The 27,949-nt window shown below is 41.5% G+C and overlaps 1 protein-coding gene across 1 annotated transcript in view; it reads right to left on the bottom strand.

Moving 5' to 3' along the window:
• LOC119739215 (zinc finger protein 423-like) overlaps window positions 1-27,949 on the bottom strand; it is a 33,257-nt gene extending 5,308 nt beyond the window's left edge. The window contains exons 1-5 of the mRNA XM_038214066.1: window positions 27,280-27,949; window positions 4,311-4,427; window positions 2,530-2,676; window positions 2,058-2,231; window positions 481-537 (exon numbers count right to left, since the gene is read on the bottom strand). Coding sequence (XP_038069994.1) covers window positions 481-537; window positions 2,058-2,231; window positions 2,530-2,676; window positions 4,311-4,427; window positions 27,280-27,376 — 592 coding nt within the window. The 5' untranslated portion in view covers window positions 27,377-27,949. The remainder of the gene's footprint in view (window positions 1-480; window positions 538-2,057; window positions 2,232-2,529; window positions 2,677-4,310; window positions 4,428-27,279) is intronic.

Raw genomic sequence — 27,949 nt, forward strand, 5'->3', positions numbered from 1 at the left:
AAAAATTGAATATCTTGGCAATTAGCACTGTCTACAAGAAAGTAAAAAATTACATAGCCACCAAAAAAACCTATTTACTTGAAAGGTGATGTTCTGAATAACAGAGTGGAATATTTGGTGGAAATTCATAAGACATGCCATGATACTCACAGCATCTTGTTACACTGCAAATCAGGAGTGTAGTTGAGTCCATAACAAGTTCATCAAAAGTTCATCACAAGAAACAAAGGATGAACAATAACAAAATAATGTCTTTGTCAAAGCTCATTTGAATAGCTTGTGACTTGAATTGGGACTGGAGGACTTGTGATGGAATTGCAGTGACTTGAGATACAATTGACTACAGCCCTGCTGTGAATGAATGCAGTTCAACATTGAAAATAGTGATTTGCCTTGTTTTACAATTTAAACATAGATTAAATATTGGGTGTATCTACAGACACAGGAATTGGATGAAATGTAACAATTGTTTAAACCTACCTGAACCAGACATAGAGAACTTGCTGGGTGAATCATCTACCTCACCAATCCCGATATCTGCATTAAAGAAAACAAAATACAGAAATGAATTAATAACACTACCAAACATATGCTTTCAACTCATTTTCAAATTCAACACATTGAGAAGACAAGAAATTAACTTCTTTAAAAAAAAAAAAATGAGGGCCACTTTTCCAACTCAGCATCCCTCCATTTCGGCTACCCTTTCCCTCCCCATCTCAAACCCTACCCTCGCTTTCACAATTCCATATCTATGGATAACAACCAATCAGCCTGAGAATCACTAAGATGAATTTTCCTTAGGATCACATTTCGTGCAACTTTCTACTCCTCTTAACTGTATGAAGACTATTTGACATCCATTTTTGGCTAATTTTTATTGAAAAGTGCACTTCTATAAACTTCTAAAAAAAAATCACGGCAGCAAAATGTCCAAAATTCCGGCAACCTTTGGTGCTGAAATAGCTGTAACATTGAGGTTTCTGCCTGATCTGACATCACAATTTTGCTCATGAATATGGAAATTGACACAAAGGTGCATTTTCAAGGATTGCTTAAAAAAATTACATTGCATGGGCCCTTTAAAGCTCAGTCGATTGAGCAGCCCACAACATTCCAGAAATAGAAGGTTCGGTTCCTACTCAAACCAGCACTACCGACATTCTTTCGCTGTGAATACTGTCAAGGACTTCAAGGGTCTTCTTCCACACAATCATGCCCTTTCTTTACAAAATTCTCAAAAACGCAGGTTTCAACTCATTGACAAACAACCCACGACCCACGGCAAATTCTCAGTTTCAAACAAGTGTTGCAGTCAAGTCCATCAATTTTCTTTTGGTACGAAAATGTAACGTGAGTAACTGATTTTGTGCGACTTGTTTATCATACATAACACATTTTTCTGGATGTCATCTTTGGTCCTTAGGTACCCGGTAGGTCTAGGTCTACTCTATCTACCATGGGGATAACAGTTATTAAACCTTTTCAGTAAGGTAATTACAGCCCAAGGAAACTCAAAAGTTCATCAAAAATGTAACGTGAGTAACCGTGGAATTGCCCATATGGGCTCCGTGCTGGAACAAGAGAGGGTGTTTTTTACCACTTTTGAGAGCCCCATGGACAAGACACACACCGAGTGTCTGTACGTGAACTATATACACCCCGAGGACAGACAGACAAAGGGAGAACAACAGATTCTTTGTTGTCCTCGAGCATTCATCTTTTGTTAAAAACGGTCCTCGATCTCGCGTTTGTGTGCCTAGTCTATGGGAGAGTGTTATATTACAGGGACAAAGGGAAAAAACAATTGCCTTGTCCTAAAGAGTTATGTAGCCCTGGCCTACACCACGTTATGGGGAAGTTTTTTATTGTTAGGCAAATTAGGACCAAGTTATGGGGACTTTCTGCTGTGTCCACAGCATTTGCGGTCCCCATAAACACCTCGTACAGACGAGTGTACATTTTTGTCCCCACAACTACGGAACAAGACTGCATATAATTTGGTACATGTGATGGACTCAGCTGCATCACTCTTTCCAACTGGTCTGTTCACCAACCTGTGTCGCAGTCATAGTTCCTATGATCCATGAAATCGGCAATGCTCAAAAACGCTGAGTTGCAGGTGTCGCACTTGTAAATCTCTTCGTCTTCGTCTTCTCCAACATCATCTACATCGTCATCAATGGCTGGGTCGTCATCTTCAAGGTCAAGCAATTCTTCAGATTGTCGTTCTGAAAAGACAAATCTAGATTTTTAATGACTTAACTCAAGATCGAATCAAGTTAACTCAATTGCACTTTTGCGGTTCTCGGTGACTCCACTGGAGTCCCTACAGGCAAATGACTCAACTCAAGTTAGAGTTTCGAGGAAGAAAGTTTTGGAGAAAAAAGAACTGGGGAAACTTAAAGAATGTCAGTGAGTTGCAATGACAGGTACCAACTAATCAGCAAAACTTCTCCCCAGCTAATTGGAAGAAGCAAACATCACCATGGTACCGTAAGATTGGTTACTCTGACAATGCATGCTCACCGCTTCTAGGTGGCTTCACTGAATGTCTTCTCTCACTCTCCGAGGCAATGGAGTCATTGTCATCGTCACAAAATGTCTTGAGATGGCTGCAGGTTGGGCTCTTTGTTGATTCCTCAAGATGCGAAGACTCCCCGGCACTCGATCGAGCTGAGGATTAAAGAATACATTTTAAGAAATAACAATCAATAACAATAATAATGAGGATTATAGAATACATTTTAAGAAATAACAATCAATAACAATTATAATGTGGTGTTTATATCATTACTACCCCTGCTCATCGTGCTATGTGATCAGTTTTAATGCAGCAGTTTGAAATCACCATGCTCTATTCTATACCCTCATGCTTACATATATATGTACCGAATTTACTGAATATTCAAATATTCGATCAACAACTGAATATTTGAATAGCTTTTTGCCCGTTTGAATATTCGAAAACACAAAAGAACTATGCACATACACACATGACTGTGATGTCATTTTAACGTAAGTTGCGGCGCTTTATTGTCTGATGCCACTTTTTTGTCGACTGTAACTTTTCTGTCGACGGCGGTTCATTTTTCACATCCTTTTAGCAGGTTAAAGCGCTTTACAGTTATAAAATAGTTACTGCAAAACACTCCAGTGCCCCATATCGTTCACTGCACGCAAATTCTGACTGGCGCACTCTTAGTACAACTTTTACCGGCACAGCACGCAATTGAAGCTGGCAGTTTCGACTATCCAAATATTCAGTCAAACGCAGTTTCGAGTATCGAGTAATCAAATACTAAATTATTCCAAAATAGACGGCCCTAATTTATACTCCTGGGTAGAGAGAGAGAGGATTGTGGTAAAGTGTCTCGCCCAGGAACACAAGCAAAGTATGGACTCCTACACCAATACCTCTAGATAAAACATCATTATCAATAGAACACCTCCCAAAAGCTCACAAGGACCAGTAATATAAAGAGCTACCATTCAAAACAGTTCAGGAACCTCCATGTTTTTTCCGGGGGGGGGGGGGGGGGGGGGGGGGGGGGGGGGGGTTAAAGTTGTGATCACAAAGCTCTCAAAGTGAGTTCCACATTATGAGTAGAAAGGAGCATTATGAGTAGAAAGGAGGGAGCACATATAAAAAGGAATTCACAAAATATAAAAGATAGATGTCTGTAACATAATGGGATGACTGGAAGGACTTAACACAACTTTTAAAATAAGTTTAAGTCTGCCCAAATTTGTATTATTCACGAATAATACATGAATAATGTGTGCATGTATGGCTTTACGATGGAGGATAGAGACACAAAGGGAGAACAAAAGATCCTTTCAGTCCTTGAGAGTTGGGTCTTTTGTTGAAAATGGTCCTTGATTGTACGGTTATGTGCTTAGTCTATGAGAGAGTGTTTATTACAGGGACAAAGGGAAACACAAAGCATTGTCCTCTGGCATATAGAAATTCACGACTGCGTGTGTTTGTAAGAGTAAGTCACTTTCAAACCAGACTCATCCTATCAATTTGTTTTTACATGTATCTGTATTTTACTTGCTCATCTGAACTTGACCTTCCAAAGACAAAAATCCCCAAAACCAAAACACAATCTTTCTTTAATAAGGAAGTGCCTGGTTTTCTGATACAGTGTCACATTTGCCTGAAGTTTTTTTTTCTTCTTTTAGACAGGAAAGGGGAAGTTCATTGAGATACCAAAGCAAACTCTGGATGTTATTTCCTTCTTGATTACATGCACTTTACTAAACTAGTTTGTCACTGAAACGTCAACAAAATCGATACCACTGACCTTTCTTGCTTCTGGTGTCGTCTGATAAAAACGAGAGCCTGTCTTCCTCAACCTCGTGGTCTGGTCTAGAAGATGGTCCTGCCTCACCGATAGCTAACCCCTTCAAGAATGGACCACCTGGACGATAAAAAAAGAAGAACGAGAAAATATCATCATTACCTTAAAATGTCCACAACATGATGAAGACACCGTTTTCATTTTTCCCTACAACTTACAAGGGGCCACAATTTGTGGCGTCTCCTTCAAAACACAGAAATTTGCTAATGTTCAGCAGAAATAATTTGCTTATTAAAAAATATGTTACCAGCCAAACTGTAAGGGAGTTTTGCTTGTGACTGGTACTCTGCTGGCTAAGCAAAGCAACATTTGTTTGAATATTTTCAGCTAAGCAATATTTTCTGCTTGGAAGCTCAATGACATTGGGCTCAGCCTCGACTCCATGGGCGCATGGGCGTTCCTCCACTTACCCCAAGTAACACTGATTGACTATTCAGAGCATACTGCGCTCAAATTACGAAGACTGCATGCCCTATGCGCTCGCACATCACGTACGAACACTTTTTTTTCAAGACTGCATGATGCCTGTACGATATGGATTCTGGAAGCCTCGTTTTTCGCCCCCCCCCAAAAAAAAAACTTCTATCTTGTGTTGTAAAGGGACAACAGAGGTACATACAATTAATATAAATCCTCGCTCTATAACGCGACGTCAAAATCTCACGTTTGAAAGGATTGATTCTACCCAAAAAAAGTTTCAAAATTTTAAGCACTGCATCGTGCGTTAAACACAACAACTGCAGTCCTTATTTAAATCTGCCAAATAGTGGCATATTTAAACACAATTCAGATGGCGCAAGGCATGATGGGAAACAACATGGCACAGCAAGATCGTACCCGTGGGTTGGGCCCAGCTTCCGGCAGCTAAATCTTTGAAAACACACATGACTATTGTAGTAGCAAGCAGGGGCATGCACTGTGTGTTGACTGCTTGTGCTATATTGAGCCAACAGGGAGGGATGTGGATCTCCAGGTCAAGCAATCAGCAGAGTTGACAAAAAGAAAAGGGTATCCAATAGACATAGAATGGCACTCCCTTGTACTTGGCAATCCCCAACACTTATCTGAAAAGATCTCTCTCTGAAATAAGCAGCTACATGTAGTCTGAGCTAGAGGACGGATGAGATTCTGGCTCCAAGTGTCTAGGTGATGCTACAAGAGGCCGAATCACTCAGCAAGCTTCGATATCTATGCGCTTTGTTTGGGTGACCAACCCCCCTTAGTTTACTGTTTAAATATCCACTCACCTGGCAAATTATCGGCCCGACCCATTTTACATCGAATGTTTACTAAGAATAAATTGTACAAGAAATAAACGCTTATAATCACAGACCAATTTAAACCCTACTTTTTGTTTTAGCAGAGGGCACTACTGCACCACCTGCGATGTGCGGTTCATAAACAACTCCTCGGTAAAGGCACTACGTGTACAATGTAATTAAGATTGACCCGATTCCCCACACTACCAGTATATCAAAAATTGCTGTTTGAAATTATAGCATTTCTATGGTATTACAAATCCCTTGTTCAAAAAGCTACATCGTAATTTTTTTTTAAATTTAGGCATAACAGATTTCAAGACAGAACAGAATTGTATTTCATTAGGATACTTGCGATTATACTAACATGGTAAATCCTCGACTCAAATCAAACAAAGCACAACGCCAGACATAAAAGTCAGGTACAGGTAGGCCCCCCAAAAAATAAGTCGGTCTCTGGTCAGCGCGCGTCCATTTTAATCATGCGCGTCACTCTTTTTTTTTTCCCAAAATGTTCTGCGGTAGCTCCAACAGCGCCCTCTTTTGCCGCACCTCCTCAATTTTTTTTTACCAAAGAGCACCAAGGAATGGGAAACTGCACCAAGGCAAATGATCGAGAGCACCAAGGCAAATTATGGAGGACACCAATGTACATGAGGAAACCAAAAAAGCAAAATAGTACCCCACCTTTTCTGTACAATCCAAGCTTGAAGAAAAAAAAAAAGAAAAAAAAACAAACAAACAAACAAAAGCCGCGTCCCCGTGTCAATTCCGGAACTTTGGTCTGACCAGAGACCAAATAATTGTTTGTCTTGGCCTTATGGTAATTTCCATAAATAATCTTCGAAATCCAAGTTTCTAGCCAGAACTTTATTGCATTACAACAATACGCAATGATTATTCAACGTACAGTCCATGTAAAGTAATAAACATCCTTGATCAAGCTTGAGAAAGGGATATTAACTCCCCCAGAATCAATCGACTCAGAATTTAGGAGGACCAACCGCCTGCCAAGCTTGTAAGTTTTGTTTCTGGAAGTCAGAGGGGGGCGCACGCCATTCCCGCCCAAACAACTCAGGCTTAATGAACCTCTTTTTATGTGTAAAAAAAGAAAAAAAAACACCAACATCCACAGCTCAATTACCTAGGCCTGATACCCCCTGCAAGGCGGGCACTCTGGAGTCTTATATTGATTTTCCTCCCCCATGCCGTGAATGCACTCCTCCAGACTTACATGGCCACATATGACCTGCACAGGGGGTTAGCATTCCCCCTGGGGGGTGGGTAAAAGTCTGGCTGTTTCCCAGGGCCTCTGATGTAGGCTGTAGAGAGACTGATATTTTCTGGTCTCCGTGGGGTACGGTTTCGTGCATGACCCTGGCTTAACAGGGGGGCATTGCTCACAGTATGGGGGACAGACAATTCCAGCAGTTGTCGGTTTCATTATTTTGTTCCCCTCCACAGCCCCCTGGGTTGGTCCAGCCCTCAGTCCATCCTGGTGTGTGGTGTGCTCACGCGGGCTCGGGGAGGAAGTAAATTCCTGTTTGTGGCACGGTTCCAATACAAAAACGCTAGAAGAATTCACACTTCATGTAACGCATCTAAAAGTCATGACTGAATAAAATATGTTATGCTGAACCGGTATTTGTAGCTCTCTAATATTCAAAGCAGTGATAATAAAATTATATTTCTGACAAAAGTGAAAACTGCAGACTCAGTTCTTATTCCTTTCAAGAATAACATAATACATGTGTAATAATGGGTGGTTAACTTCCCCCAAATTGGTACTACGCTATGTATGTCTTTAAATGTACACAAAGGGTGTTACAACTGATAATGTACATGTAGTAACCAACGGCTAACAGAAATTGACGGATAGTGTGGTTAAATTTACTACACTATCAGTCGATTGTTGTTACATTATCGGATAATGTAGCAAATATTGACTGATAGTGTACAATGTAGTAACATTTACTACACTATCAGTCAACTTTTGTTACATTATCGGTTAGTGATACAATATCAGTCAATTTGTGACATTATTGGTAGGTGATACATGTACAGTATCCGTTGGTTCCTACATTATCAGTTGTAACAAAGGGACCTACTGCCCCCCCCCCCAAAAAAAAAAAGAGAACAATATTGTTTTCAATTCTTGATAAATTTATACTTGTACAGTTAAATACATATCATACATGTACATACAGTCGTGTACAGGTGCACATATATATGTGCACATGTACATGTATATGTATGCATTTAAAACACATGAACATGTCTTTGTATTTCAACTGTGTAGGGTACGGGAACAACATATGTCATGGAGTACACAGGTGAATGTACATATTATGCAGTGGTTTATATCTCCCTGTTTTCCTCCTATGAAATTAAATTGGGGCCTTGCCCGGTGCACGGCTTCTCTAGACAGTTGCAGTCAGTATTGGCCGCGGTGTAGATCATCAGCCCAAGGGGAGATGGGTCACCAGTGAAGTAGGCCACAATGACGAAGACAGGGAATCCCGCGGGGAACCGGGAGGCAATCAGATTGCCAAGGAAGAGCAGACCACTAGCCTGATGGAAATGGCGGTGAAAAAGAGAAGTAAAAATTTGCTGGCTGAACCAGCCTAGCTCCCCGGGGAGCTCTCGCATCGGAGATAAAGAAGACAATCCCAGCTGCAACTGGGCCCGGGCAGGGCTCCCCGCGGACCACTGCCAAATGGAAATGGACCTGGCTTATATCCCGCTGATGGTGGCAAATTACATTTAGGCCTCCGCGGGGACCTCCCGTCGAAATGATTGAAAATTGGAACTGCAGTATTCATGGCCCTCCCTGGGGAAGCTCAGTCAGGGCTGCCTGGCCCAGACTGGCTTTACGAATCTGAAAGGCCCCGGTCCAAGCGATGAAGGGAAAAAAAATGAAGCTGTATTATAACCTTCCCTGGCTCTGGCTAAGAGCCTCCACAGGGGGAGGCCAGTCACTCCCCAGGGGGGGCTCGGCAGAGCCTGAAGCAAACAACTAAAATTACATTTTCCAAGCCTGGGAAATCTGCCTCGCAGATGTGACTGCCGCTGCTGTGGCAAAATGCGGGGAGAGAGCAGAAAAACAGCCAGAGAGTCCCCCACGGTCTACGGGGGCTGAGCTGTTGGAGGGGGGAAGATGTGAAAGAGAGAGAGAGAGAGCGAGAGAGAGCAATGCGGGGGCCGGGGACAGGTGATTCTGTAAGGGAGAGCTTGGCCTAGCTTTGGCGTTCCCGTGGGAGGGTTCGGCAGAGTGGGTCTACGCCACAGTTCTGTATCCCTATCTCTCTCTCTCTCTTCTATGACTGTCTGCCTATAGGCCATGATTACCACACAAATGAGATACGCGCAGCTAACGGGGTCTGGGGAACAACAAGCCCTGCCAAAGGATTCTTGCAAAATATACATTCGATACACAAAGACTGAGTCAGACATTGAAACAAAACACCACATTGTGTAGCCCTACATACATGTACATGTACATGTATGCATGCACGTAGGGCGGCCTCATGCATATGGTGTGTTGAGGCGAGGACTTCCTTTTTTTTCATAGAATAAGATATGTTTGTTACCTTCAGGCAAACAACATTGTTCAAACTGTGTTTAATACTACAAAAGTCATCAATTAAAAATGCAAAAACTCTTTCCATTTAAAAATTTCACTTTTTATCCAAAATGACAGTTGAGAGCAAAATCAGCAGCTGTAGCAGATTCACAGAGTTGCAAACATCGGAAAAATATAAACCAAGTCAACATGCACAGTGCAGTAAGTGAAAAACTTACATGAATGAATACAGTCAATAAAATGTTAAACAGCCTGAGCCGGCTTACGTATCTTGATGCATATTATCGGGTTGGGGTTAAGGACAATGGTGCATTTGCTGTCCATTATGAAAATTCAAAAGTTGAACAAAGAAATTACTTATAGCGGGGGTTTGAACCTGCAACCAGTTTGTCTATGCCGTAGGTCGCAGGTTCAAACCCCGCTCCAGTCGATTTCTTTGTTCAAGTTTTGAATTACTATAACGTGTACACTCTTTGTGGTTTATTTCCATATTATCAAATTTGTCAACAAATGCAGAATCATGGCGCTTGATGTTATTTATTTCTTTTTACAATAGTGACCTTCATTTATTTATCATACACTGATGACATTACCACTCTTGTTATGACATTGTAATCTTTATTTCTTAAGTCAACTCAGCCTTCTGACTCAAATTCCAAATTGACAAATCAAAACAATCTGACAGGCAGTCTGTTTGTTCTCTGTAGCCTTTGTGTAAAGTGCGTCCAGGTCCTACCAGTTTCTGGGCGGGGACACTGTAGTCGAGGGGGGATACCAGAATCCTGCAGGAAAGGATTAACAATGGTGTGTTCAGCCCTGAGTCATTGTACCTCACTGTCTAGCCGTCCCGAGGGGAATAGACAAGTCTCCCCACAGTTAGACTTTTACCGAGCTCGCCAACTTGGCCCAAGCCCTGGTGACGTTTGCGGCGTCGTCTTGCCCTGGATTCAGACCACGGGGCACGCGGGCCCCCAGACGCCCAAGACAAAGACAACAGGAAAGACAGGCCAACAAACTGGGTCTTTTGAAACATAAATCATCCATCACCCACCAAACCTACAAAGATGAGTCAAACCCTACCAAGATTCTTGAAGGCCAAAGTTTCTTGAGCTGTGCTGAACTGAACCTGAAGTCAATTACTTGAGGTCCAACCCAGAGGCAAAAACCCTGAAGAAAACTTGCCCATTTTTTGCTCAATTTCTTGTCAAACACAAACAGTGGTTAACATCAACTGATTTCTTTTGAGGGGAAATTCTCTTCCTGTACCGTAAGTTGGTAAAGATTTACTTCAATTAATCAACAGCAGAAGTGATTTAACACACGAAAGAATAACATTGCCCAACTATTTTTTCACAGTGAACTATTACGACAAAACGTTTAAATCAGGACCATTATGATTTCAACGGAAACAAACATCAGTCTTAAGGAATGCTAAAAATCCCCAGAAATTCTACTTCATTTGTCACATCATCACACACTTTAATTGACTCTCTTCTGGATAACTCTGAATTTTGCAAGGTAAGGGTTAACATACATGTAATTGGTAAAAAAAATTTGCAGGATGTAATTTGTGTTGGTGTCGTTTTGCCCTTCACCAACATATTTATATTCACTGCACCTTCAGTGTTGTCCGAGGGTTTGCAATAAAATTCACAATCTTACTTGGGTGGGACTCGAACCCATGACCTCCTACTTACTAGTGCATACAGGCACGTGAATTTTATACTCACCCGCTCTCAGAAAACACCAAATATAAAATGTTCATACAAAAATATCGCTAAGGGGCAAGCCATTTTCTGAAAGTAACAATTTTTGTCTGTAGCTTTGTTTTCAGGAAACACTATCCATGACATCAGCTCATACAAAAACTTCTATTATGAAAAACATTCAAGTACATGTAAATGCTTTTGCTGCCTATGTGTACATAATTCAATAATTGACATTATTTAGTACCGGTAGGTTCCACACAGTCATAAATGTACAAGGATAAGGCATTGTTCTTTTCATTCCTACATGTACATGTATCTCTTGCATAGACTTAAGAACACAAACTTACGTGCCAAGGACTGTTCTCAACAAAAGATCTCGGTTTGAAGACAACCATGAATAGCCTCTATTCACGAGTCGGCCATATTAAATTGAAAGCGAGGTAAAATCTTCATTTTTGGAACTTGGGAATAGAAATGAAAGCAATGACATTAACTTAATTACAAATTAATACCAGTCTGCTCTGATGAACAATTTCAAATTTGTAATTAAACATACCCTAATGTTTTGAGCCACATTTATAAAAAAAAAAAAAATTGAAAGTGAGGCGTGGAACGCATGAATAGTCTGGCACCATCCCATTCAACAGTTTACAACTTACAAAATACATTTGTACATACAGGGAACACGATAAAAAAAAAAAGGCCTCCACGTGAATCTCTTTCTCCTGTTGTCATCAGACCGTTTATACACACATACAGTAACTCCTGCATATGTATGTACAGCAAACAAGTCCATTGTTCATCAAATTAGGTTTTGCACCGACGTTTAAACACTGTATACTCAGTGTGTTACCTCCCGAGTGAAAGTTGGAAAAAAACACGACCTCCTGCTTTCTAGTGCAGGAGGTCGTGGGTTCGAGTCCCACCCGAGTGATTTTTCCAACTTTCACTCGGGAGGTACGGTAACACACTGAGTATACAGTGTTTAAACGTCGGTGAAGGGCAAAACCTAATTTGATTTATATCACCCCGACGCAAAATTCCATCTTATAAAAGTCCATTGTTTCGCGTGTCTGCATCTGAATTTTTTGCAAAAGTTTTTTTTTTTTTAAATACGTTGATGAAGTGAATTTGCAGAAGTTGGTTATCTTTTTGCAATCATTTTCTAACACTTAGACTGAATTACAGACGTTGACTTACCTGAAACTTGAGGTCATCGATACATCTTACCATCAACTCAAATGACTTAAAAGAAATGTAATCATCTACTTGATATGAACAAAGAAGGTCACTCCAGACTTTGCCAAGAATGAGCAGAACTTTATCTTCTGCTTTCCTCAAGTACTACTGAACATGAACGTTGTATCAGAATTCTTGGCAGACTGCAAGACAAGGACCACCCCTACCAGCCCTCCCCTTCCTTATATTTGGGTTCCTGCATCTTGATCACGGCCCGATAACGCTACAAGACAACTATCACGTATCTCAGACAAGTGTCTGATGACCTAGAGGAATTCAGGTCTTAATGGGCCGACGGCCCAGGAAACAACGATGACGTACTTTGGCACGTCATCATTTTGAGAAATGGCGTAAAGACTAGCCGCCCAAGAACCACTGCCCACTTTACTCCTTGGTGTTAAAAAAAAAGAAAAAGAAGTGGTTCTAAAAATACAGCCAAGAGCCCGCCAACATGCATACATGTACGTCATTGTCTGCAAAGTCTGCCAATATTAGAGTGTACTTACCAAATTTAACTGGTGCATCGCCCACTTTGAATGGATATTTCAGGATGCATTACCAAGCAAGCGGATTTAGGGTGGGTGGGGAGGGGAAAGCGGTTGGGTGGGAAATGGGGGTTTCAGTGGGGAAAAGGGCCGGTGGTGCATCATGTTATCCAAATGAAAACTCTGCTTGACATTTGTGCTCCTGCCGTAGAACACACACCCAGTTTAGATGTATCCAAATCCCACATACATACTGTACATAACATGTACTCCGAGAACATATCCACACTCTGGTTTTACTACACCACCAAGGACTGTATCATTCCCACTGTTTGGATTAATTTACAATTTTTCTTGACGTGTCCATATGGTGCAAATGCATGCTGTACAAAAGTGACATAGCCATTTTATTGCCAGGATCAGAAGTCATGCACTGTTGCATTAATGTGTACACTACACATGATCTACAGACTACAAGTTACGGAAGCCTGTAAGGCCCAGGTACGTCTTTCTCTTTCACAGCAGTGGGTTTCTCTTTCACGGCGGAGTGTTTTTCCAGCCTCTCTTTCATAACGTGTCCCTCTCTTTTACGGTAGCTAGACTCTTATTCATAACGTGCGTCTCTCCCTTTCAAGGGGGCAAGTCCATTTTTCACAATGTGTATTTCTCTCTAAGTTTGATTGACTCGCTGCCGCGACATAACTCCCAGCCGCGACATAATAACTTGCGGCCACGACTTACTAACTCATGGCCGAGACTTAATTATCATTCTGCCACGAGATAAATAAGTCGCGGTGCGAGTTAATAAGTCGCGGCCGCTACATGAATAAGTCGCGGCCACGACATAAAATAAGTCGTGGCCGCAAGTTAGTATGTCGCAGCCGCGACTTAATCACACTTTGAGAGAAATGCACCCCTGTGAAAAATGGACTTGCCACCATGAAAGAGAGAGACACACGTTATGAAGAGTCTAGCTACATGTACCATGAAAGCAAAATGCACCATCGTGAAAGAGATCAAACCGCAGTGAAAGAGAAAGACGTTCCTGGCCCTTACAGGCTTCTGTAGTAAGTGACCCACTGAACGCATCCAAATTCAATGGAGAACAGGTGGAGGGGGTAGGGCACAACAAGTGATCCTCATTTGAAACTGTAACAAAGGGTGCAAAAGGGGGGAAGGGGGCAGCAGGGGGCATTTCCCCCCCCCCCCCCCCCCCCCACTACACACATACTGTACTTTTCCAAACTACTGAGGCATATAATGTATGTGTCCCCCACCCACCGGTACCAGTTGCCATTGATTGGTATGATTGCCGATGGCTGATTTAATATTTGGATTGAACAGAAAACACAACATCAGGAGGCCTATATAACAGGACTAGGCGTCAGTTCAGAATTTCAATTAATAGAGGCTGGCACCTCAACATGAAATCATACACAGGTTCTTTATACAAACAGAAAAATACAATAACTTGTTGAAAGTTTTCAGGCTAATGGGTATCAGGCACCCCCCCCCCCCCCCCAAAAAGGAGCCCCATTTGTCCAGCATAGTTTTATCCAAACTGAGCTAATGTACATGTACACAGGGCTGAAGTTGTCTCTTCATGTTGCAGCTAATCTCAAATCTGTTGCCCCCACTCCCCCCCCCCCCCCCTCAAAAAGAAAATCTGCTGCTTTCACTTCCCCAGGAGACTGAGGGTGGATTAAGCAAGGACCACAGGAACAACAAATCACAGAAAATCATTTTGCCCATTTCCATTAAAATTAAAAACAAAATTGACAGAGTCATCAAAACACTGCACCTGTGTACTATCGAAAAGTCAGGGCTGAGATTCGGATCTTGTCTGTTGTCTGACAGGATTTCATCTGCCGGAATAAGTCAAATCTAAAGCTGAGAAAAAAAAATTATCTAAGGAAATGGGAGTCTGCAGACACCAGACTGGGCAGGAAGCCGTGGACGCTGGGTCTGACGGACACAGGTGCCCCTCTACGCTGCCGTACAGAAAGAAGAAAAAAGTCTGCTCTCACAGGAAACAGACAAACTCAGCAGTTGGCTGATACATCGACCAACCACCACTCTTTGGATTCACAGGACCATATGGTAGTTGGTACCCTACAATTCAAGTTGGAGTCCACGCTCCTTTTACAATCAGCAAAAAAAAAAAAAAAAACGACAAACTAACACACAAATCTGTATAATTTACTCAAAACCACTATTTTCAGTTCTTCAAACAAGCTTTTGCCACTTTTATGCCAAAATTCTGGTTTTGCAAATTAATTCGAGAAGACCTCTAACAGAAAAGGAAAAGTATCAGGCATTTTCAATGGTGAAGAATTCTTCAAAAAAATCCTGGATCCAGACCCAGATCCGGATCACTTCCAAAATCTAATCGATTTGTACTTGTAGCAAGGACCACCCCTAAAGAAATGTTCATGCAAATCCGTCTATAACTATTTGAGTTATCTTGTTAACAGACAGACAAACCAACCAACCAACAACCAACAAACTAACCAAATCTGATGAAAACATAACCTCCTTGGCCGAGGTAACAACGCCAACCCGCATAAAAACTCCTTGGAAATTTGTAGCTGTCAGGTTCCCCATCGCAGCCTCGCAGGGTAGAACTAATTGATGAAACTAACTGTCCTCTACCACCTACCGGTATGTAATAATGCCCAATCAAGTCAAAAATAAAACTGATCATCATTCCTCTAATAAAATTCTGGACCCAACAAGTTACATGTACGGTAGAACAGAGCAGAATTTCAGTTGGCTCCTTATAATCGTTGCACAGAATAATAACCATCTTGTGTTTTAGCTGTTGCTTGCTGGGCCTTTTCTAAACTTAACAGTCTTGAAACTGCATGTACGGTAGAACAGAGCAGAATTTCAGTTGGCTCCTTACAATCGTTGCACAGAATAATAACCATCTTGTGTTTTAGCTGTTGCTTGCTGGGCCTTTTCTAAACTTAACAGTCTTGAAACTGTATCTTCCGAACACTAGATAATGGTATACAAGAGCTGCAGAAGAACTACAGGATGGGGGGGGGGCCCAACAGTTAAACTTGTGACGATGACTACTCTCTCATTTTTCTCCAGACTGGGACATTGAGTGCAGAAAAACATGCAAAACAAATTCAGGCCAACTTTATTCACACTTTAGCTGACAAAATGCTCCAAAATGTTCGTGAGGCAAAGACATGAAGGTCCTCAATATTTCACCAGCCAAGTTTAAAGGCTCGGTTCAATTTTTAAAGGAGACTTTTCTTCACCATTTTGCACCTGAGAGTGAAGCCAAGTGATTTCAATACGAAGCCTTAGACTAGACTGATGCAGTACTAATGGAGTGTTGGACTGGTTGTTTCATGTGCCAATCTATTTTCTTGCACGGCATATCTTAAGTTTTGTGACTCTCATGTATCGAGAGTCCCAAATTTTCGGTTACGGGTACCCGATCCCATAATCTAGACCCAGTTCCAGACATAAACGGTCGGGTACGTGGGTACCCGGTTCTGATGCACAGCCCTAGTCTGATATACCATACACCCTTTGGCTTCAGAATGTGCCAATATACACATACATGTAATGGGTTAAAGCAGCATTGGATTTACATACCGTACTGGGTACATGTACATGAAGGCAGATCTGGACAAGTTTTCACCACCAATAGAGTTTTAAGTACCGGTACTTACAGGCATACATGTAGTACGCGTTCGGTTTTTTCAATCAACAGAGCTGAACTCAAACCTTAAATGTAGGCCATAGGCCTATCAAATCTCTCTTTGTGACTTTTTCAGTATCTACACTGCCCCCCCTCAACCCCCACCCACGTAAAACTTTCAACACCGCCAAAAATATCCCATTGTGGGTACAATTCCAATTTCGTTGCATTCAGTTCTCCACAAAAAAGGTTCCTAAAATAGAAATAAAGTGCCTAAAATAACCCAAAACAGTTATTTTTCTATAAGCTGTATTTCTGCACGAATGAATGCCTTTGTGAAAAAGGACCAGGAACCGGTATGTGGGGAGCCAGCTGGATTTGTCCCACCACAGTGAATGCATGATTGGGGGTTTTGAATAAAATCCCCGACAAAAGACTTGTCAAAACTGAACTTATGGCCACGGGGTATATTCGCTTAAAATAGACGTTCCATTCTCTGCACCCCATCGAAATCTGACAAAAGACCGTAAAACTTAGTCAGGTCAGGCTTTATGCACAGCAAATTTTTTTCTGTTGCGTGTTTTTTTGTATTCACGCTGACTGCAGTCACACGCTGACTCGCAACAAAAAAGTTGGCATGCCAGGAGTTGAATGGTGGTTGCTCGTTTATGACGATTTAACAAACACAGTATTACAAACAACAAATACGTGTTGTCCTAAGCCTCAGGCTTGGATACAAAAATAGCACCAACTTTCCCAAAATAGTAACTTTCTGACTAAAAATAGAATTTCAATTGTTAAGCCGGTCGATTGAACCTGTGGGGGAACTATTTAAAGCCACCATTGCCCATGACCAGTTACACTTGGCTTAATATTGCTTTTCCCAATTTGTGGAGAATACAGCCCTTCCCCCCCCCCCCCACCTTTCTCATCCATAAAAAATTGTCCAAAATGGTCCTGTTGGGTTGAAAGTACATGTATGTATCTAGATCAGGATGTGTTAAAAATAAATTAAGGACCATCTAAACACTAAACCTCCCAGACCCTTCAAAATCTACAGCTGAAAGTTTGCCCACTGTCACATCATGTACATGTACGGTTGTCTCAGTCCAAACTGGATAAAGGATTTTATTCCAATAATACAGCCAGTGTCTGACAAGCGTGATATACATGTATATGTAATCCCGTCACTGCAGTAGAGGTTACTTTCAACAAGATTAATCAAATCTACATGTAGTCTTGGGAACTTATACATGTACACGTAGGCAGCACCGACCAGGAAATTTCTTCCAAACATACCGTTATGTACATGTACCTCATCCGCACTGTACTGAAGCGAGATGCACACATGATATATTCTCAAAATATCATGGGTAGCATTGCCAAAGTTCCCAATTCAATTTGATTCATCTTGTTGATAGCAGCCCAAACCACCACGGTGGCAGGGACATGCAGTGTGTGGAGAATTGAATCCATATATAAAGTCTTGGACCTAGACTCTTTTACATGGTGTTGGATGCAAAGACAGTGCCCCTGGACTCCTGCACATAGGAGGAGTCTGGCAATTTAGGACGGTTATTTGCAAAGATCCAAGAGAGGTGGGGGGGGGGGGGGGGGACAGGACTCCATTTGAGGCTTTCGGGCTGTTCGTGATAAAGTACCGGTACTGTTGTGCAGTTTACATGTATATTACACACATACCCATGTGTAAATCCAAATTAGAATATTAGCTCAGGCTTTTAATTTTTGATCTGGGACCCGACTCAAGTCCCTCCCCCCCCCCCCCCCCCCCCCCCCCCCCCCCCCCCTCTGGTGGGCCAATGTGGTGGTACATGTACATGTACATGTATTTAATGGCTTGTTAAAACGCATTTTATACACACGTCAATGGTTATAGTATGAAGCTAATGGTCAAGAGGCACATTAATGTTCATGTATGCAGTACATGTATGTGACAGTATGCGAAAAACATTCAATATGATTCAAAACAAACAAAACAAAGAATCACAGTCCTAAAGTTCCTTTTTTAAACGTACCAGTACATGTATCTTTTGCGGAATAAATCAATTCATACAACATTCAAATATATTCATACACATAAAATGTAACATCAGTCATGGTTCTACATACCTCAATGTTCCTTACAAATCATTCACAGAAGCTAGCTGATTGCGTTATCACGTGATGAGGTGTTCGCTGTAGTGCGTTGCAGTTCCAGCTGTACATGTACATGTACATGTACAAGTCTAGGGCCACTTCCTGAAATTTTACTGTGTAATGTTCTAAATGCCAAATTAACAAACACAAGAGTCCATCATGGTTGAAGTAATTGCACTGTCCGCATCAACTTCACAGGAACCAATGACTGCTCGACGTGTCCACGGTGGCAATATATGTGTAAAACGCACGTATACCTTCGATCACGTGATGAAGTTGGTAGATCCACCCCGCCTACAATGCACTGCATCTGATGGAATAATACACTGGTGAGTAGTGGCTGCAATAGGTTGAGTGACCCCGGCCACAATCCAAACGCTATTGGCTAATCGAACCGGCGGAGTGTAAATGACAATAACAACCGGAAGAAGAAAAAAGGTCCAGTGACTTTCTCTTTCCCAAAACCAGTTCGGCGGTGACTCTCTCTGCCAAAACTAGTTCAAAGTTGGACTTCACAAATTCAGCCAATGAACAACAAGAGTTACCGCCCAAGCACGGAGCTGTGGTACAATAGCCTGTGGGCAGTCTTCTATTTGATATTTTAATACAAGGTCACAGGCAGGACACACAATACTACATTTGTGCATGTATGCACCTCTGGCAGTGACCTGGTTCAAATTCTTCTCACCAATCATATCGCTTTTTACCAAAAATCCTTTCTGGCAATGCAAAGAAAAGCACCTTCCATCAGGTTACTATAGGTGTATGAAACTGCGTACAGTATGTAGGTGTTATGTGCAGGGGCGTCAATCGCTTCTCAAAAGTGGGGGGGGGGGACATACCTTGATCAGAACTGAGATGTGAGCGCGAAGTGCGAAGCCCTTACGGCGTGGGGTTCGGGGCCCGATTCTGGATGCTCTGTGGTGTGATCAGAAGCAATTTCTTACCACTTTTCTCCATGCTTTAACTAATATTTTCGTAGCAAAAGATAATTATTTGAACATCGTTTTCGAGGTTGGAGTCATTGAATCAGCTACCAGAATTCTGAGCTACAGGCGTGGGTGGGGTTTGGGGCCCGCTTAATAGCCCCGAAAAATTTGAATTCTAAATGCTCTGTGGTGCTATCTGAGGCAATTTCCGACCACTTTAACCAATATTTTCTAAGCAAAAGATACATTGTAGTACATAATAGGGCCCTGTAAATGAGACACGTGTTCAAAAATCGATCTGGGGGGGACATTTGATATTGTGTCCCCCACCCTTCAAAAAGTGGGGGGGACCTGTCCCCCCCCCCCCCCCCCCCCCCCCCCCCCCCCAGGATTGACGCCCATGGTTATTTGTAGGCCAGGTCATCAGTCTTTTAAGCAAAGTGCACAGTTCTGGTTGAGAGACCTTTGCAGGCACTATCATACATGTACTTGCATATTATGCTATTTGTCATGTGTACACAACACGTTACAACGTGCACCGTAAGTCTGATGCAAGTCGACTGTTATAGTCTGGGACCACTTCCTGAAATTTTACTATGTAATGTTCTAAATGCCAAATTAACAAACACAAGAGTCCATCATGGTTGAAGTAATTGCACTGTCCGCATCAACTTCACAGGAACCAATGACTGCTCGACGTGTCCATGGTGGCAATATACATGTATGTGTAAAACGCACGTATACCTTCGATCACGTGATGAAGTTGGTAGATCCACCCCGCCTACAATGCACTGCATCTGATGGAATAATACACTGGTGAGTAGTGGCTGCAATAGGTTGAGTGACCCCGGCCACAATCCAAACACTATTGGCTAATCGAACCGGCGGAGTGTAAATGACAATAACAACCGGAAGAAGAAAAAAGGTCCAGTGACTTTCTCTTTCCCAAAACCAGTTCGGCGGTGACTCTCTCTGCCAAAACTAGTTCAAAGTTGGACTTCACAAATTCAGCCAATCAACAACAAGAGTTACCGCCCAAGCACGGAGCTGTGGTACAATAGCCTGTGGACAGTCTTCTATTTGATATTTTAATACAAGGTCACAGGCAGGACACACAATACTACATTTGTGCATGTGTTCATGCACCTCTGGCAGTGACCTGGTTCAAATTCTTCTCACCAATCATATTGCTTTTCACCGAAAATCCTTTCTGGCAATGCAAAGAAAAGCACCTTCCATCAGGTTACTATAGGTGTATGAAACTGCATACATGTACAAAAATGCAGGTGTTATGTGCAGGGGCGTCAATCGCTTCTCAAAAGTGGGGGGGACATACCTTAATCAGAACTGAGATGTGAGCGCGAAGCACGAAGCCCTTACGGCGTGGGGTTCGGGGCCCGCTTAAGGGCCCCGAAAAAATTGGATTCTGGATGCTCTGTGGTGTGATCGGAAGCAATTTCTTGCCACTTTTCTCCATGCTTTAACTAATATTTTCGTAGCAAAAGATAATTATTTGAACATCGTTTTCGAGGTTGGAGTCATTGAATCAGCTACCAGAATTCTGAGCTCCAGGCGTGTGGTTTGGGGCCCGCTTAATGGCCCCGAAAAAAATTGGATTCTAAATGCTCTGTGGTGCTATCTGAGGCAATTTCTGACCACTTACACGTAACCAATATTTTCTAAGCAAAAGATACATTGTAGCACATAATAGGGCCCTGTAAATGAGACGCGAGTTCAAAAATCGATCTGGGGGAGGGGGGGACATTAAATATTTTGTCCCCCACCCTTCAAAAAGTGGGGGGGACATGTCCCCCTGTCCCCCCAGGATTGACGCCCATGGTTATACCGGTATGTAGGCCAGGTCATCAGTCTTTTAAGCAAAGTGCACAGTTCTGGTTGAGAGACCTTTGCAGGCACTATCATACAACGTGTACTTGCATATTATGCCATTTGCCATGTGTACACAATACCAGTATTAAGGTTGAGCAAACTGTGAAGTTACGCTGCACAGTACATGTATCCAGTTCGTTAGTAAAAACGTCATACACGCACGCGCACCAATGATTACTAGCGCCCATTGGCTACAAACACTCGAGCTGCGTTAACTTCCGGTTCCAATCGTGCAGAAAGTGCTGGAGGTGACGTCACACTAACGAACCGGATACACCTGTGGTTCAGGGAGTGCATAGGACCCAACCGAATACCTGTACATAAGTGAAAGCCCTCTGTCTCTAGTGAGGTGAGCAAAGTTTAAAGGGACACTAGGTCCTGAAATCCCCGAAAATTTCATGTTTTGGATTGTTTACTTAGCCTATTTCAAACATCTGGTTGAAAGGAAACCAACCTAATGTCTTACCGTTCGCGAGAAAAGACACACAAAAAAACGGTCGTTTACATCGGACACAACGGAGTACGAATACATTTTTCGTTTCTTTCTCAGTGTACGATATATACATTGTGTGTCTCCGGAACAGCAGTGACCAATCGCCAATGCAAAAAAATATGGTTTCTTCAACGTCTGCAAAAGGCGAACACTTTACAAATGAAATCACAACTAGCATCACAACAGCTCGAATTTATGGGGTCGCAAAAGTGGACCCCGAATTTCGTTTTCGCACGCATAATACAGGAATAACACAAAAACGCCCAGTTTTTAAAGGATAGTTGTGTGGATGTTTATATCCTACTTTTAATGTTCTTTCCGATCAACATCATCTCGTTCAACGATTGGGCTGTTCCAGGACCCAGTGTCCCTTTAACTTAAAATAAAAGTAAGAGATGGTTTGATGAGAATCTGAGGCCAATGTTCAAATTACAAATATGTACCGGTACTTGTGTACGCGGCTATGGCCAGTAGAACTTTACATTAGGCCCCAAAAAAGGGTTTTGTTGCCCTCACCTGACCAACCCAAAATTTCTGGAAATCTCCGGTTCCCTTTTCTTTTCTTTTTTACAAAATAGTTTGGGGAAACCAGTCGGATGAGCATTCAAATGCATTGCCAACAACGCATTGCCGATGACGCCTGGTGAACACTCAGAATAAAATGTGATCCACTCCACAAAAAAAGGGTACTGGGCCTATGTCGCAAAAAAAGTTCAATTGAGTTAATGTTGGAAAGCACACAACGTAGGTCTAAGCTTTCTTTAAGAGTACAATAGAGCTCACCTCTCAATCTAGAAATATGATGTATTTGCATATTAATTACTTCCTTGGAGTTCAAATTACACAACTGAGAAAACAGGCTTTGGAATACATGTAGCTGGCTCTGTTGTAGGTTTGGGCACGATGCACATCCACAATTGGTTTTTTTTCACTTTATTCATCGAAATCAACATTTCTGCAAATGAATCCTGAAAATTTAGGTATTATAAAGGGAATGTACAACATTTGCTTTTGCTGCAATTTTCAGAAATAAATGAATTTGGAGGATTAGTACATGTACATGTATGTTAATGTTATAGCAAATAATGTAAAACTGACTTGCTTCACGTTTTGGGTTCGAAGATGCTGGAAAATCCAAGAAAACCAACCATGTTTTTGTAGTAGTCTGGTTCCCTGACCCCAAGTAAGATGAAACGGAGCAATTTATAGACTTTGGGGGATTGTAAGGTCAGAGAATCAGTACAAGAAAGCTTGAACCCCTTCACAGGTGTGTAATCAATTGCAAAGAAAATGTGGAATAACTACCGTAAATATGAAAAATTAGGAGCACTTTTGAAAAAAAAAGGGCAGTTTTCTCCAACGCTGGTCGGCCGACCAGCATTGGAAAAATACAAGTTTTCTTGAAAATGTCAGAACACCAGGAGCCACGATTTTACAGGATGCTTTAGACTGTCATTCCCTTTACAATCCAGTAAGATATTTCGTGATAATTTGATCATTTCGTTTTTGATGTTTGCAAATGTTGTATCTTCCCTTTAAAGATGTAATTCATGACAAAGAAAATGAAAATCATATTTTGATGAAATGTTCACCCTCTCAACGTTGAGCGGGCCATTACACGATAATGTGGAGTGGGTCACACATTTGTTGCGCGTACTTCAAGCAATTCATGCTGGGACCAGTATGCACTAGCAGCGTGTCTCGTCAACTGCACTGGGCTCTCAAAAGTGGTTGCAAAGCACCATTCACTGTTAGTGTTAGTACATGGAGTCTATAGCAGAATAATTTGTTAACCCTTAGAAGCGTATGTCACAGTGAAGACATGTACTAACACTTGCACATGTACATGTAGGCATGGAGATTCCTATTATTGCATTATTGGAACAATTGCCTCTGAAGTTATCTTTGCTTACTGCTTACAGCCCTTATATCGTCCTGAAATCGCCAACAGTTTTAAGTTTATTGTTTACTAAATCCTATTTCAAAGGTCCGGTTGAAAGGAAACTTACCTAATGAAGAACTATTCCTAAGAAAAGACAAAAAAACATCATTGTTTACATTGTATTTCTGACGCAATGGACATTTTGTGGCATGTATACCGGTATACGTATTTTCAGTAGTAAAGTCTCCTTGGACAAGCATGTAAATTTGTACGTTGCCCCCAGTTTCTGTCAGACGACGGATTCAATGTACGGTACACGTCATGTGTGTGCACATGCACACGCTATGTACATGTACACATTTGTATTGTTCAAGCGCACAGAACACTTTTACACAAGTTGTTTCCCGCACCTCCGCTGCATACGATGCACTCAGCTGGAACAGTGCCACATGATTCACGACAAGCACCCAACACCTCGATTTTGGAGAGTCAAAACTGACCCCCGAATTTCTTTCTCGCAAGAAGAATACAAAAACGGCCACTCTTCAAAGGGTGGCTGAGTAGACGTTGATATTCTACTTTTAAACGCCCTTTCCAATTAATATCATTTCGTTTTAAATGCATTTTGTAGCCCGATTGGGTGTATTCCTTGACGTCGTGCCCCTTTAGTTTAAGGTCTCCATGAAATGGGCTGACAATCAATTTTATCAACAGAAATCATAGGCCATGAAACTGGCCCAAAGAGTTTGAAGTTGGTGGGTTTGGAGTGATTACAATTGAAGCAAAAAAGAAAGTTCAAATCTTTTCCTACATCAACATTTAATTTTTAAGAATATCAGCCAAAAGATGATATCCCTTTTGAAAATGTTGAAATTTATTAAATGCAAGCATGAATGTTCCCTTTTAAATGTACATATTAAATGTATCAAGCATCTACCATTTTTTTTAAACCACAAGTCAAAATTGGATATATACTTAAAGGGAAAATACAACATTTGCAAACATCAAAAAATAAAACTACCAAATCATTTTGAAATACCTTGCTGGACTGTTAGTGAATGAGAGTGTAAAGCATCCTGTAAAATCATGGCACCTGGTATACTGTCATTTTCAAGAAAAGTGGTATACGCTGATCGGCCGATCAGCGTTGGAAAAAACTGGCTTTTTTTCAAATACTGGCCCCAGTTGACCATTGCACTTGTTTGCAATCGATTACACACCTATGAACGGGTACAAGCCAGCTAGACTGGTTCCCTTACCTTACAATTCCCCAATGTATGTAAACTGATCTGTTTCTTCTTAAATGGAGTCAGGGAACCAGACTACAGGAAAATGATTGTTTTTCTTGGTTTTTATAGCATTTTCGAACCCAAAACCTCAAAAAAGTCAGTGTAACTATATTTGCTATATATTTCCAACCCCCCAATTCCATCCATTTCTGAAAATTACAGCAAAAGCAAATGATGTATATTCCCTTTAATAAAGATGAAAAAATATCATCAACAAAAAAAGTCCAAAATCCCAGTTTTTAACTTAAGCCAGAGTGCAACAGAAGTACATGTACTTCCAAAATATAAAATGCTTGTCAGATCAGACATCATGATGAATTCCCATACGTTCAGAACCAGAACCTCCGCAAAATGCTTTTAAAACAAGAACTGAAAACAAGTCATAATGAGGTCGGCATTAACAACTCCCTTCAGGCCAGTCAGCAAACGTTGAATGACTGTCATTTCGCATAATTGGCAGATTATTATAATTGTACTCAGAGGCAGGATTGTGTCCGCTGCCATTCTGGAACCTAAGCAAAAGATGCAATGATTCCTATTACAGGGTGAGTCAGAATGGACTCAAATTAAAGAAAGTATCAAAAATATGTAGCAATTATCCAAAAAAATGCATATGACATGTACATGTTACACATGAAAGCTGGTATTTTGGACATATTTGGTAAAAGTTTCATGTCCATTGTACCATTTTGAAGAAAAACGCATATAAAGAACACACGCTAAAAAACACTGACCAGTGTTCCATGGTCCAAAAAATGTATTGAAATCGCATACTGATGTGAAGCAGTGTAATAACAAATAAAAACCTAGTCATGGTGACTGACTCACTTGAAGTTACTGACACATTTAAAAAAGGCAAAACCAATTCCGTGTGCAGACTGGAAAATGAGCCACTTCAATGAAAATGGCATTACTCCTCACCACAGCCTCTAAATTGACAAATTCAAAATTCCTGTGGAAGACGTGAAGGTTTCATATGAAACACTCAGTTTTTTTTCTCAATACTCTATTTGCCACAAAAAAAGGTGAACTTGGGTCCAGATCATTCTGACTCACCCTGCACTCTCGGATTTCACCATATTGTGCTCTTTGCAATAATCCAATACTTATTGGATTTTCTAAGAGAAGTAGCCTTGAATTCAGGAGAATTAAATTGCGTCTCAACTAACATTTCAGGCAAGATGGATGGTGCTTATAAAATATACCGTATCTTGGATAGTGTTATTTCATTAATCTTCAAAGGCTAAGTGTCCAATCTATCAAAATGACTGTTTACCTCATTATACATGTACGTGTACACTGTATTGATATAAAATATCTCATACAATGTAGGCCTATGTACATGGCGTTGCAAATAAATTGCCTTGTATACATTGCCTTGCGCGTATGAAGGGTGCACGTGTAGGGCCTGCGCGCCTCGCGACAGAGAACTACACTGTTCTGTATTTTACCTCTATGGAAGGTATTCAAAGGTAATTACTCAAAAGGTTAGGCCTACATATGCTATCGATATGATCATGGAGGAAGGAACTTCCTCCGTGATATGATTAAGTATCATTTAAAATCATCATGTGCCTACCGGTACATGTAGTGTGCTGTCATTTCCGAAAAAAGAGGAATTATCATGATTACTTCCTTGTGATGGTTAAGACCAAACCAACCCGCTTTCAACGAAAACCATGCTTTGCGTCGAGAGAAATAAAGATCTACAGTAGGCCTATGTATTTTCACAGCTTTCTCAAAAAGTATTTTGAGCTGAAATTTCAACAGGTAAGTTTTCTATTGACCTGCTTCAGATGTATTGTTGTTCCTTGAATCGGCAAATACATATATTTTTGCAAAAGGTGTCCATTACCCTAAATATATTTCTCAAACAGCGAGTTTAATACAAACCATTATCTTTTTGACTTATTCAATAAGGCATGATATAACAAACAATTAATGACTGCATAGTCTTCGAGGGTGCATTGTCGAGGGGGTTTATAAACACATCTCCCACATCAGGCCAGTCAACAATTAGTTGATGAAGTTTTGGATTGGAATAGAACATTTTTCAAATTAAAAAAGAAAAAAAAGAAAGAAAAGAAAGCAAGGTACAGACAAATTCAAGCTCAAATAATATTGAAGTATTACAGAGAAAACAGAAATTTTCAGACCGGTCTCATAGGGTTTGTACACAGGGTGACAAGTGATGGTCAGATATGGGAAATCCGAGAAACTGGTTTTGCAAATATGCACACATTCATAGTTTGATCATGTTGATGGGACATTCGAGGTAAAACATGTAAAAGTTACTGTTCATTTAGTGTGTACATGTATGTGTATGCTGTACTTACGCTTGACTGCTCTTGGCTTGGCCTGTTTTCGCCTGGACATTCCACCAGCACCCTGGTCGCATTGTTCCGCTGCAACAAGCTTCGTTTGTTCCCGCATGTTGATATCGCAACGAACACGGCCACGACGGTCAACTCTCGAGCCAAAAATTTATACTAGCATCGTCCTCTACAGTCAAGTCCTTCTCCGATGGCTTACTGCCACAACGAATGGGCCTTGTTTACGTGTACGAGGTACACCGAGGCAGTCGGTGATGTAGCTGAGGCGAAGTCCCGCAGGAATCTCCCGCTGTGTGCCAGCGGACAATGAGCCCGAGCGGTGACGGTGCATGCAGAGCGCAGCGCCCCAAGAAAACCTCCCACACGATCGCTGCGGTGGAATCTCGAGGCCGTACTTTCTTGATCCTTCCACCCGTTTTCTTCTACCAAGAAACGCCGCTTCACCCTTCACGCCATAGACTTACAATGGAATCACTCACCCTCTATGAAATGAACATGCATTCAATTGTATATTTCACTCGCTTTTGATTCAGTTAATCTAGGAAAACAGACATTGTATGTGGCATACGGAAGTCCCTGTACCAACTCATTGCCGTCAAGTCTGATACGAAGACAATCATGCGTCTTCCCTATGCCTAGACAACAAATATGCACGATAAGCTAGCCGGGCGGC

This window comes from Patiria miniata, unplaced genomic scaffold, assembly GCF_015706575.1.
Source record: "Patiria miniata isolate m_02_andy unplaced genomic scaffold, ASM1570657v1 HiC_scaffold_30, whole genome shotgun sequence".
NCBI classification, from domain to species: domain Eukaryota; kingdom Metazoa; phylum Echinodermata; class Asteroidea; order Valvatida; family Asterinidae; genus Patiria; species Patiria miniata.